The 13145-nt window shown below is 38.2% G+C and overlaps 1 protein-coding gene across 6 annotated transcripts in view; it reads right to left on the bottom strand.

The window, feature by feature from the left end:
- The window catches only part of Nf1 (neurofibromin 1), a 258116-nt gene that overhangs the window by 33744 nt on the left and 211227 nt on the right, over window positions 1-13145 (bottom strand). For all 6 annotated transcript variants that reach the window (XM_057774561.1, XM_057774566.1, XM_057774564.1 and 3 more), the window contains 11 exons: window positions 12436-12629; window positions 11547-11687; window positions 10601-10880; window positions 9900-10114; window positions 9213-9274; window positions 8962-9076; window positions 8219-8320; window positions 6380-6520; window positions 3682-3808; window positions 1470-1601; window positions 401-536 (listed from right to left, as the gene is read on the bottom strand). In XM_057774561.1, coding sequence (XP_057630544.1) covers window positions 401-536; window positions 1470-1601; window positions 3682-3808; window positions 6380-6520; window positions 8219-8320; window positions 8962-9076; window positions 9213-9274; window positions 9900-10114; window positions 10601-10880; window positions 11547-11687; window positions 12436-12629 — 1645 coding nt within the window. The remainder of the gene's footprint in view (window positions 1-400; window positions 537-1469; window positions 1602-3681; window positions 3809-6379; window positions 6521-8218; window positions 8321-8961; window positions 9077-9212; window positions 9275-9899; window positions 10115-10600; window positions 10881-11546; window positions 11688-12435; window positions 12630-13145) is intronic.

The following is a 13145-nucleotide window of genomic DNA, read 5'->3' as shown; positions in this document are numbered from 1 at the left end:
ACTGCATGCATAGCAAATAAATCTTAAAAAACAAAAACAAAAATAAATGCTTTAAAACGTTGAGTCAGCTCTTCTGCCCCATATCACTTAGTCTTTAGGCATGCAATGATACTTCTATTTCATGTTAGTTTTCTCCCAGGTCCTTTTCTGCAACCAAACCTTTCAGGATGGTCTTTCTTCCATTATTCAAGTGTTCTGCGTTTAAAGAGGTGAACTAATGATAATATCAGAACAGACTAGAATGACTTTAATACAACCCATATAAAATAGTGTTCATCTAGGAGGAAGCTTTGATTTCTACACTTGCTAGACCATCTTGAGCTGCTAGATTACTTTGCTGCTAGCTTCTATCACAGGGAAATTGAAGCCTGACTATAATTATGATACCACGTCCACTTACCTATAGCTAGGGTCACCATGATGAATGGGATATGTATCCATAGGAACATTTTCCATTGAAATATCAGTAAGAAGAAGGGATTTCCTATGCTTGAGGCTACACCGACTTCGAACCTCTTCAGACACTGTGAGTAGAGCTGACAGGAAAAGGAAAAGCAGATAAAAAAAAATTGTAAAAAACACAAGTGTGACTTAAAACAGGATTCATTTCTTCCAAACTTAAAAGGATATTACTATTACATGTACACATAAAAGACTTGGACAGTGTGAGATTGAAGTCTATATACCTGCAGAACAGACTTATCCTTTAGAGTTTATATTCTACATAAACATGAAACACACAAAGAAATTTGATAAACACCTTACTTTCTCAGGCACTTGATTGCCTATTTGGTTTCAATAATCACAAAAACCAGGCAGGGCATGTATCTGAAATGCACTGATAAAAAATATTCTGGGTAAAAAAGAATAAAAATAATAATAATAAAAAATATTCTGGGATGTAAAATGGTTTCCTCAAGGTTACATGCTTGAAACAAACAAAAAACTGGAAACAATGAAAATTTGTTAAAGTGAAAATAGGCATCTTCCATCAAACTACATTGTCTGAGTAGAATACAGTAAATAGCAGATAAGATAGATTTAGTTTAGTAAATAGTGGGGATGGGACAGGCATCCCAGGTAAAAGAGCACAAAGAATGAGTATTAAAGAGGCAGAAAGCCCTGTAGGAGACAGTAAGTAGATTGGTTTGAAATAGCCTGTCCTTTTGGAGAGGCTATAAAAGGAGATGTTCATGAAATTTAGATAGAGGACAGAATAGAAGACTATGAAGGCCTGAGATGATAGGCTGAAGCAATCCAATTTTAGGATATTTCAGATCCCAATGCAAATTCTTTTATGATCAAAAACATTTTGGCAAAATCATTACAATTTTAAATATCAAAGAACTGAACTGTGAATGCTCTATTTAGCACGGACTAGTGCAAAGACCTGAAGCTAGGCATAGGTATCTTGGTGATACTAAGCCAACAATAAAGGTAGACTAATTTTGTCAGTTTTGAGCTATTACCTGCTAAGTAAGCCACACTCTGTGTGTTCACCTCAAATTTGTCACAATTTCTATGTTTGTTAACAAGAGTTAGCAGTGTATGCAAAATTCTGACTGTTCTTGCAACAATGGCAGGTGAAGGATGCCTGTACCCTATAAAAAGAAGAAACAAATAACAAGTTAACTTAGTTCATGAACAGATGTTTGAGCTTTTCTTCTGTGACAAGTAACTATAAGAAAAGGAAAATTCCTGCTATCCAAGAATAGCCCTTTGTGAATGTGAACATAAAAATGTGGTGTTAATTATATGTAAGAGTAAGTACCCCACATGTGTACAAGAGGATACTCCCCGAAACCCTAAAGGAGAGGGCATTAGGAAAGATGCTGGCATTGTTGAATTTTCATTTCCTAAACAAGCACAGAGGTTAGGAATAAGTACAAACAAAAACTAAGCATCAGAGGTCCCCTTGAGATTTCATTTGAAATTAGGGCTTTACTACTTAAAAAGTATTTCTTCTTTGGGTCTGGAGCAATGGCTCAGCAGTTAAGAGCACTGGTTGCTCTTACAGAGCACCAGAGCATGGTTCCGGCACCCCACAAAGTGGCTCACAGCCACCTATACTTCCAGTTCCAGGGGATCCAGTGTGTCTTATAGCCACCTCAGGTAACAAGTTCACAGGTGTTACATATACACGCACACAGGCAAAATACTCTAAACATTCATGCACATAAAATAAAAACAGGCAGGTCTTTAAAAATTATTTCTTCTTTTTCTATTTTCTTCCTTGTTTGGTTTGGGCTTTTGCTCTTTGATTGATTTTTGAAACAAGGTCTCACTATGTAGCTCTGGACTAGGCTGGCCTTGAACTCACAGAGATCTACCGGCTTTTGATTCCCAAGTGCTAGGATTAAATGTGTGTACCACCACACTGAGATATATATATATATAAAAAATTAAAAACTGCCCACCTTGGGGCTGGAGAGATGGCTCAGAGGATAAGAGCACTGGCTGCTCTTCCAGAGGTCCTGAGTTCAATTCCCAGCAACCACATGGTGGCTCACAGCCATCTGTAATGAGATCTGGTACCCTCTTCTGGCCCACAGGGATACATGCAGGCAGAATATTGTATATAATAAATAAATAAATAAATGAATGAATAAATAAATAAATAAATAAATAAATCTTAAAAAAAAAACAAAAAAAAACCTGCCCACCTTGACAATGGTGTGGCTTGGGCAGCATTTGGGGCCATGGGCAGTGGGACCAGAATCTAACTCTAATGCATGAACTGACTTTGTAAAGCCCATTCTCTATGTAGAGATACCTTGCTCAGTCTAGGCATGGTTCGGGCTGGGAGTGTGTGTGTGGGGGGGCCTTGGTCCTGTCTCAACAAGGGGACAGGACAATCCTAGTGGACTTCCCAGGAGAGGCCTTAACTTCTTAACTTCTCGAAGGATCAGAGGTGGGGTAGGAGGAAATGGGGAGGGAGTGGAAAGCACAGACGGAGGGAGAACTGGGATTGGTATGTAAAAAATGAATTAAAAAACAAAACAAGAAAACCTGCCCACCTTAATAGAATATGGTTATGAAGCTCTGAAGTCAGTAATGAGAAGCTAAAGCTAGGTAAGACAGTGAGTTAGCTCTAGTCTAGTGGAGATGGTTGACTATAAAAACAATGAAATACGGAAGAGCAGTACCAGAAAGGTGATGCTCTAAGGTACACAGTACACAGCAGTGGGAGCATTTGTACATAGTACAAGAGTGCTGATAGAGAACGTGCTAGAAACAAGTTGAAGAGTAACTAGGATCATATCTGAACATTAATGCACACTAACTGGAAATCCCTTTTACTCCCTGGCAATGCCGGAGACTGAACAAGGTTCTACAATTGAGCTAATCCCTCAGCCTTTTGTGATTAAATCTGTACAACATTCTGTAACATACATATATGAAATAACATGAATATGCAGTGTTTTACTAACAATAACAGCAATTAAGTGCTCAGCACTTATGAATTTTACTATCACCTATTTTGCTCTTTTAAGATCTGTTATGGAAATTAGGTTCTAGTTAAATACTAATTGAAACAACTCATAGATATGGCTTTCGATTAAAGTAAAGCATATGGGCTAGATTATGTTAATTTATCTCAAGTAATCAATTCCTTTTAGTAATTTCTGGCTCTTCAATACTATTTCATGAAATGTTCCGACAAAAAGAGTCTTTCTTTACCTTTTAAGAGGTGTCCAACTAGTGCAAAATTAAAGTTAGAGTTGAAATTGAGTCCAACAAAGTGATCCATTTGCTTGCAGTGCCATTCCAGAGGATTCCGGATTGCCATAAATACTTCTTCCGGACTCTATTAAAAACAATTAGGAGATAGGCAGCTGATGGACTTTATACAAAAGTTTCCTTTTTCATTTCCCAGTACTGGAACCCCAAATCAACTAAGCTATATATACTCCCGGCTCAGACACTTTATTTAAAAACTTACTTTTTCGGAGAAATTTTTAGTTAACAGAAAATCCCATAAGAACATTTAGGGTACTATAAATGTAAGATAGTCAAAAAGATAAGTAATAAGATAGTGGAAAACTCAAATTGCTTTGATTTACAACACAATTTGTGTGTGTGTTGAGTGTGCTAGGAACTGAACCCAGGGCCTCATGCATGCATGCTAGGCAAACACTCTACCACTGAGCTGCATCTGCAGTCCCATGATACACAGTTTTGAGCTATTGTTCTATTGTTTGTTTTTGGTCTTTGGTAAATGAAATCCCATCTATCCCAGGCTGACCTTGAACCTGCGGCATAGGAAAGGTTACATAAAAGCCAGCACCTTCTGTCTATAACCTTTCAAGTGCTAACATTATAGCCACCAGCCGCAATGCCCAGCTACTTTTGCCTGCTAATTGCTATCAAACTCACACAGAGACTCACTATGTTGCCCATGTAGGTTTAAAACGTCTGTTTTAGCCTCTCAAGTATCAGGACCCAGAGGTGTGCACTATTACCCTGACTCTACCATCCCGGAGAACATCCTAGTGATATCAATAAATCTTTATTAACTCTGATTCCTAGTACTTTGGGGCCTTGGTGTCAAGATTAGCCCCTCTTTTTACGATGTTCCAAAAGTAAAAATGGCAAGGCAGGGGCTGATGAGAGGGCTCAGTGGTGAAGGGTGCTTGCGGTCAAGTCGGATCACCTGAAATCTAGTCTTGGAATCCACATGGTAAGAGAGATGACCCCCACAAGTTGTCCTCTTACCCCCATACATACTGTGACGTGACTCACCCCAACAAACACAAAAATACATGTGAAAAGCCGGGCGATGGTGGCGCACGCCTTTAATCCCAGCACTCGGGAGGCAGAGGCAGGCGGATCTCTGTGAGTTCAAGACCAGCCTGGTCTACAAGAGCTAGTTCCAGGACAGGCTCCAAAGCCACAGAGAAACCCTGTCTCGAAAAATCAAAAAAAAAAAAAAAAAAAAAAAAAACCATGTGAAAGAAAGAAAATAGCAAGGCAGTTGCTTTAAAGACATCTATTTTATTTGTAAATATTCTTAAAATACAAACAGCCAACAGTTAGTCACTACTGGAAGCACCACTGTCTCAAGACAACTCCAGAGCAGAACAATGAAGCTGGAGAACAATGGGGCTGGCTCAGAACCAGACATATTCTAGATGCTACCATTTCACTCTTTTCTCTTTTTATGAACAGGTCTGACTGATAAACTTCAAGATGTCTTCTACCTATCACTTTGTTTCCACACTTCCTAGACCTCCAGTTGTTTTGTGTCTGCACCACATTATATACACTGAACAAGTACTGTAGACCAGGTACCTTCATACTTAGGTCACGCTCTGTTTCCCCATAGTTTAGTTCAGTTCATTTCAAGGAAATTTCAAATATAATGTAAGCACATGTACACACACATCCTCTTTTCAAAAGAATCTTCTCTTTTCTCTTAGGCTGTTTCTATTTTTCTCCAAAACAAAAGGAATATAATTTTGTATTGGTTTTGAAACAATATTTAGTGCACATATGCTTCTACTATGTCATTATGTAAGTCTTGGGACTTGAATTCAGGTTTTCAGGCTCGGTCGTAAGTACTTACGAAGTCACACCACTAGCCCAATTTTCTACTGTTTAATTTTATCCTCTATACTTTGAGCCAAAATCCAGCCCCTATCTAGGTTAATAAATGTGAAGATGGCTGCTAATGGTATTCTTTAAAGTGAGATTGTAGGGAAAGCAGGAGGGGAAGGGGGACAAACTAGTAAAATTAAGTATACAAAACTTCTTTAGGTTCTCCAACTTCCATTATCTGTTACTAATTATACAGATTTTTCACTAAGGATAATTTTTCAATAAAAATAAGTTTTATTATTGAATAAATAAAAAGTCTAACATATATTACAAATAAAAATAAATAGGGATAGAGAATGAAAATCAGCAATAATGAATACACAGAGCTTAGTGTGGTAGCTATTATTATTCCTCAATACTACTTTAAAATTAAGAAAAAATATATTTATTTATTTCATGTTTATGGGTGTTTTGCTTCCATGTGTGTTTGTGTATCACGTGTGTGCAGTGTCCAAGGAAGTCACAGAGGGCACTGGATTCCTGGGACTGGAGTTAAGAGATGATTGTGATATGTTGCCATATGGGTGCTGGGAAGAGCAACCAGTGTTCCCAACTGCTGAGTCATCTTTCCAGCCCTACTTATTACTATTTCAATCACTAAGAGCAGGACATATTGTTCTTGGCTATTTCTATATAGGAACTAAGGATTAAATAGTTTTTACTGACCTACTAAGAAACTATACTTACAATAAAATGCATTAAACTCATACTTAGATTATGGACAAGCAGGAAAAAAAGACTCACCATGAGCAATATGGAGCTCATAGGAAAGTCTACTCACCTTGTCATTGAATATCCGAAGACTATCTAAGGTGTGCAGGTTCTGTTCCAGAAGTGCAGTACCTGCTGAATACAAGTTGACTTCATCTAACTGCAGCACAGCTACGGCAACCCAAAAGAGGGCTTTGTGCAGTGGGGAGTCCTGGTAAAGGAGATACACTCCAGGTTAGGGTGGCAAACCATGCATTTTGCAGCATAAAACAAAGCAGGATACCTCACCAAATTTCTGTGTTTTTATTCCTTTGGGAAACATGAGTAGACAGATAAGCACTTGGACCCATCCATGTGTCTAATTAAAAATATCAGCTAGGCTAAGAGCCTGAGCTTCCTCTGGGATTTCTCCCAATTCTGGATGCCAAATCTAGTCCCCAGAGTTTGCTGACTCTTTTACAGTAGTCGCTGACACCTGCCATTTCTTTGTCACCACTGCAGACCCAAGCTAACTTTCCTTCAGTGTGCAGTTCCTCCCTTCTCTGATCCACTGTGCACTCTAGGCTAACTGTGTCCTGTTGTTATCATATTGGCTACCAGGAAATGATCATTTCCAAACTCCTTTCTGAAGACTATTGAATATTAGATTAATTCTATTCACAACCTTTACAATTTTCTCCATCACCTCTCTACTAGAATGGTCTATCCACCACTCCACTGTCCTGCTTATTTCTAAATCTAGTTAGATTCTACCCTTTTAACTTCTCATTCTTACTAGTATAAACTCTTAACTCCCTCTCTCCCTCACTCCCCTTCCCCCTCTCTTGGTGGAGATGAACCCAGGGTCTCGTACATGCTAAGCAAGTGCTATCTCTTCGCACTACACACTAGTCCAGCATACAAACTCTTTTGATGACCAGGCATAGGCATACTTCTGGCTTCACATTTCTCTGTGGTAATCAGGGATCACTAACACATTAAGTAGTGGTCTACTGACTTTATTTGTTCACTCTCAATATCCACAACCATCTAAGATACAGGACACTTTATTAACTATGTTTAATATATCTCTCTACCAGATACACAGAAGATGTTCAACAAATTATTAGATGAAAGAATCAAGAATTTATACTTATCTTTTTTAGTAGCAAAGAGAAAAAAATACTACAAACACATAAGCCTAGGAGAAAAGATGTGCTATACTTCCTCTACCACAAACCACCAACTCTTGTGACAGTTTCTTCTTCACAACCTCTTTTCAATCTACCCTCCTTTTTATTTTTCCTTTCCTCTCCCCCACTCTTCTTCCCGCCCTCTTCCTTTCTCGTTGAGACAGGTATTCTCTATGTAGTCCTGGCTGTCCTGGGATTTGCTATGTAGACCAGGCTGGCCTCACGCACATGGAGACTGACCTGCCTCTACTTCATGAATGTTGGGGACTAAAGGTGTGGCCACCATGCTATACTAATCCACCCTGTTTTCTAACTCTTATGACAAGAAACTATAGGAAGTTAAGGTCTACTAGACTGACAGGAGCCAACCTAGAGTCTACCTGGTACTGTCAGAGGTTCTGTTCCTGCACAGTCGATGAGGAGTGACCATGCAATGTCAACTGCTGGGAACGCTTGGGTGCTGGGAGGGTGTATGAGCTTCCCCTCCTTGTTAAATAAACAAGTCGGCTGTCTGCCTTCTGACTGTCAGTGTCTGAGACGCTGACACTACCCCTTCTCACCATAACCTCCCCTCCAACAAGAAAGACGTTAGGGCCCAGCAACATCACTCCACTTTGACTATAATTTCTTCTTTATAAACTCTTTTCAATTCACCATATTTTCTAAACTCTGTACAAGAAAAGACACATGGTAACAATACCCAAAATGAATAAACTCATGCTCGATACGATCATCACCTTATTGAGAAGCGGCTGTAGTTTGGTCAGGGCTATCACTGTGGCTTCTATTAGAACTTGACTGTTGTACGTGTCAGGACCTTTTAAGCAGCTTTCAAGCGCCTTTCAGGAAAACAGAAATCTTTATTTGACTTTTCATGGAAATAAAACATCAGCTCCTACAATGACTCTCAGATTTAGCTGAGACACATTTAGGTATTTGACAAGTAGTTTATTTGACAAACTATTTCTAAAAATGGTGAACACTGTATAATTGGTTTCTTATTTTGAAAATATTTCTATATTACATTCTAGTAAGAAGAGCATTATTATATTAATTATGAGCTATGTAGCTTTATATAAGGCTATAAGGCTTTGAGAACTGATAGACTATTAAGTATACTTGATTAGAAAAAAAAAGCCAAACATTCTTTTTAAAAGGTATTTTTCTTTTTTTGTTATTTTTGAGACAAGTTCTCTCTATTATGTAGTGCTGGCTACTCTGGAACTCACTGTATAGACCAGGTTGGCCTCAAACTCACAGAGATCCATCTGCCTCTGTATCCAGAGTGCTGGGGTTAAAGGCCTTCGTCACCACATTGAACTTAAAGGTATTTTCTCCTGATAATATTTCATCACTTCAAAGAATTACAGTAAGGAAAAAATTGTTTCAAGATATATTACTTAAATTTTGATTGTTTTTAAAAACTGGAAGTTATAGTTTATAATTTGGGACAAATCTTTATGTAAAATAGAGTAAGTACCTTGCTAAGAATTCGGATAATCTGCTTTATCTGCCCGTGAGACACACGTTTGCTAATACAGCCAAACACCACAAGAGCTCTTGGCTGCAGGGATGGGTTGTACTGAAATGCAAATCTGAAATTAAAAAGTCAAAGAACTTATAAAAATCTTTGTTTATGTACACAATAAATACAAGACTAATTAAATTATGCTGCAAGAGCTATTTTCAACAATACACATACTTTTACAGTTTGTTTAACTTAGGACACACCTTTGTGCTAGTTCTGTCCACTGATCCAGCCACTTGCATGTTGGAATATCTCTCATACATGCCTGAAAAACAGGATACTCTGTATGTTTATATATATACACATATACATATATATATGTACATGAATGTTTCTAGAAATATTTATGTTCATCATGTCATTAAGTGATATTTATTATAAAAAACACATTCCAGGGATTGGCGAGATGGCTCAGCAGCTAAGAGCACTTGATGTTCTTGAAGAGAATATAGGTTCTGTTCCCAGAATCCACAAAGTGGTTCATAACCATAACTCCAGGTCTAGGGAATCTGATGTCCTCCTCTTCTGACCCTTGGGCACGACATGTGGCGCACAAACAAACATGTAGGCAAAGCATTTATACACACAAAGTAAAATTACTCTAAAAAATGAACACATTTTAAAGAAATACCTTAAGTTCTATGTTTAATATAGCAGAACGAACCAGCATTTCCTCTATATATCAGAAAATTATTTTTCAGACAAAGTATTACTATGTACCCTGCCTGGCCCAGAATTCCCTAATACACTCAGTTGGCTTGAAACTCACAGAAATCCACCTGCCTCTGTCTCCTGAATGCTAAGATTAAAGGTTTATGCCACTACACCCTACATATTACATATTTTAAATATGATTTTAGTTTAGTTTCTTGTCATTTTCCCTTCTGTACCTCCATGATCTCCAATAAAGCCTCGGTGACTGTTTCCAGGGATGTCAAAGCAAAAGTCTCCCTCTCATAGGAGCCTGGGGAGAAAGATCGGTCCCGGTAACTGGAACGGAAGGCGATGACAGCAGCTGACTTAACTTTGCTAATGCCAAACAGTAAGTAAAATTTGGGTAATGAGAATTCTGTTAGACTGAGCCTTAAAACTTGCTTGGTCTCTTCTGTAAAAGAAAAAGAAAATAATCAAAATTTTAATTCTAAAGTGTTACGTTTCATCTTGAATTCAAGAAAATTTAAATATCATGCAGACATCACACAGCTGTGCTGCCTGAGTCAAATCTCTAGATGTTATTATATTAGCAGTTAAATAACATCCTGGCACCAGTAATGCAGCACTATCACCTTACAACAAGCTTTCAGACTAGATGATAATTATGACTATCTGCATGAAACATAGAAAACTTTTATTATAGCTTTCCATGGCATGGAAATAATTTTTATTATTTTCTTCTTTGATAGAATTTCAAATTACTGCTTCTATGCCTGGTGAGATGATACAATCACAGTAATAAACCTACAACAGTCAGGTAAGGTAAAACTGAGAAAAGACCTAGTTAAAAAAAAAAAAAAAAGATTACCTTCTCCTGTCTTTAAAAACGAAAACAACATTAACAACAACAAAACCAGATTACCTTCTAGAAACTTACCACTAAAATGAAGTTGTGAACAAGTACACAGAGAGTGAATGATATTAATGACCAATCCATGTGTGGACGCTCGAAGGGACAAGGGGCCCGTGGCTACTAAGAACGTGACAACATGGAAGAGATAGGGCAGATGAGCTGCCACATCGAGGGAATTGTTGAAGGACAGCATCAGCATGTAGCGGGCTAAAATAGCAATATCATCCCACATTAAATGCTGTTCTAAAGTTGGAGTTGGAGATAAGCAAGTCTTGTCTATTATTTTACACATCCGTCCAATAACCTGTAAAGAAGAACATGTTTTAAAAACACGAGACTAAAAGTTTCTTCATAAAAAAAGTTCAGGGGGTTGGAGAGAGCTCAGGTTAAAAGCATTGGCTGATCTTGCTGAGGACTTTGGTCTCCAGGACCCAAATAGCAACTAACAACCATCTGCATTTTCAGTTGCAGGGGATCTAACACCATTTTCTGGCCTCTGCAGAAAATGAGCACATGTGGGACACACACACGTCCACTCACACACATAAAAGAAAAATAAATCTTAAAAAAATAAATTCAGGGTTGATAAGATGGCTCAGCAGGCTAAGTTGCATGTTGGAATATCTCTCATACACTCCTGAAAAACAGGATACTCTGTATGTTTACATGCACACACATATGTAGATAAATTTTCTAGAAATAGTTAATGTTCATCATGCCATTAAGTGATATTTGTTATAAAAAACAGATAGCCAAACCTTGGGTTTGATCCTTGGGACCCATCAGGCGGAAGGAGAGAACTAACTCCTACAAGTTATCCTTTGACTTCTACATATAAGAAGCCACAGAACACACACCCATACCCCCCACTTAAGTAAGTTTAACCTTAGCTAGTTACAAGACAAAAACTCTCAGGATGATAAACAGAAGTACTATGGCATAATCCAAGAGGTACAGAAAAAGTGGTTACCTTACTTGACACCAATTTCACATTTCCAGAAGCCAAAGCCACAGCTGTATCTGCCATCACCTCAGCCTTGATAGACCCTAACCCTCCTGTAGCACTGGTTTTGATGAAACTGTCAAGCACAACATCCAGCAGATCTGTGATCTGGCGAAACAAGGGAAAGTCTTGCTGTTTTCAAGCATACTGATGGCTTAATTTTCAATGAAGAAACACTCAAAAGAGTCCAAGAAGTAGAGACACCCTGTTTTCCTCCAGATTTTCAAAGTTATATTCTTAGAGACCTGTAAACTATCCAGGACAGTAGGAGGCTGCTCCCTGATTCCTTTAGACTAAGACCAGTGTTCAGAGTTTAAATATCTGTGCATGCCTATCTTCAGTCACTCAGAAAGTGCCTCTCTGCTCATCTAAGACAGTAATACACGACCAATCTAATGACTTTAACCACATCACACAATCAGGAAATTGGCTCCATAGTCATTTAGACATTCACAGCATTGTCTAGTAAGGACTGCTTCCTTAAGTGATTATTCTAAGGAATAATATGCACTTCCTTTGTCAGATTAAGGAAAGTTGTATCATAGCTTATGCTCCAATTGTAAATGAAACCAAATGTTCTGAACAACAGCATTAAGAAGCATTTACTGAGATCTCTGGTGTATAGGGAATGGGGTACATATTTAAACACTATTTATGACAAATGACAATAGGTTTCTACAGTTAAACTCTATACAATTATACAACAAGGAGAGCTCTGAAATACATTAACTATTTGCAGGGTTGGGAATGTATCTGCATGCTTCTGAAGGAGAGAATGGTATGCTCTGTATAATGTGGGCACTAAGAGTTAGTAGCACAAGGAGGTACTAGGTGAGTATCAGTGCAAATTCAGTACCTGCCCAAGGCTTCCCCATATTTTCGCTTGAATAGAAGGGTACATCTGCTTCTCATTTATAGTCATTGTTATTAGCTTATCAAGGATGGCAGTAACCCTTTGTCGTTTAGCATCATCATTATGTTTACAAAAACGAACTAGATTTAACAGCCATGGAGTCATATATTCCAAACAAAGGTGCTTCAATTCAATACCTGTGGAAAAAATACTGAATTAATACAGATAGTCAATGAAAATTACAAAATTTTAATTTTTATGTGTATGAGTATTTTGTGTACATGTATATCTGTGCACCACATGCTTGACTGGTACCCAAGGAGGCTGGAAGAGGGTGTCTGATCCCCTGGGAGAAGAGTTACAGATGAGGGGCTGGAGAAATGGCTCAGTGGTTAAGAGCACTGACTGCTCTTCCAGAGGTCCTGAGTTCAATTCCCAGCAACCACATGGTGGCTCACAGCCATCTATAATGAGACCAGGCGCCCCCTTCTGGGTTGTGGGCACACATGGAAGGAATGCTGTACACATAATAAATAAATATTTTTTATTAAAAAAAAAAAAGAGTTACAGATGACTGTAAGCCAATTACATGGGTGTTGGGAATCAGATCCATGTAGCATGAATTCTAATTGTTCTTAATAATAAAAACCCAGAGCCAGGAGGTGAAAGCTGAGAGATCAAAGAAGCAGTGTAGCAAGTACCAGGAAAGACCT

The sequence above is a fragment of the Chionomys nivalis genome, chromosome 7 (genome assembly GCF_950005125.1).
Source record: "Chionomys nivalis chromosome 7, mChiNiv1.1, whole genome shotgun sequence".
In the NCBI taxonomy this organism is placed as follows: domain Eukaryota; kingdom Metazoa; phylum Chordata; class Mammalia; order Rodentia; family Cricetidae; genus Chionomys; species Chionomys nivalis.
The sequence above is the reverse complement of the archived record's forward strand: the minus strand, read 5'-3'. Positions and strand labels throughout refer to the sequence as shown.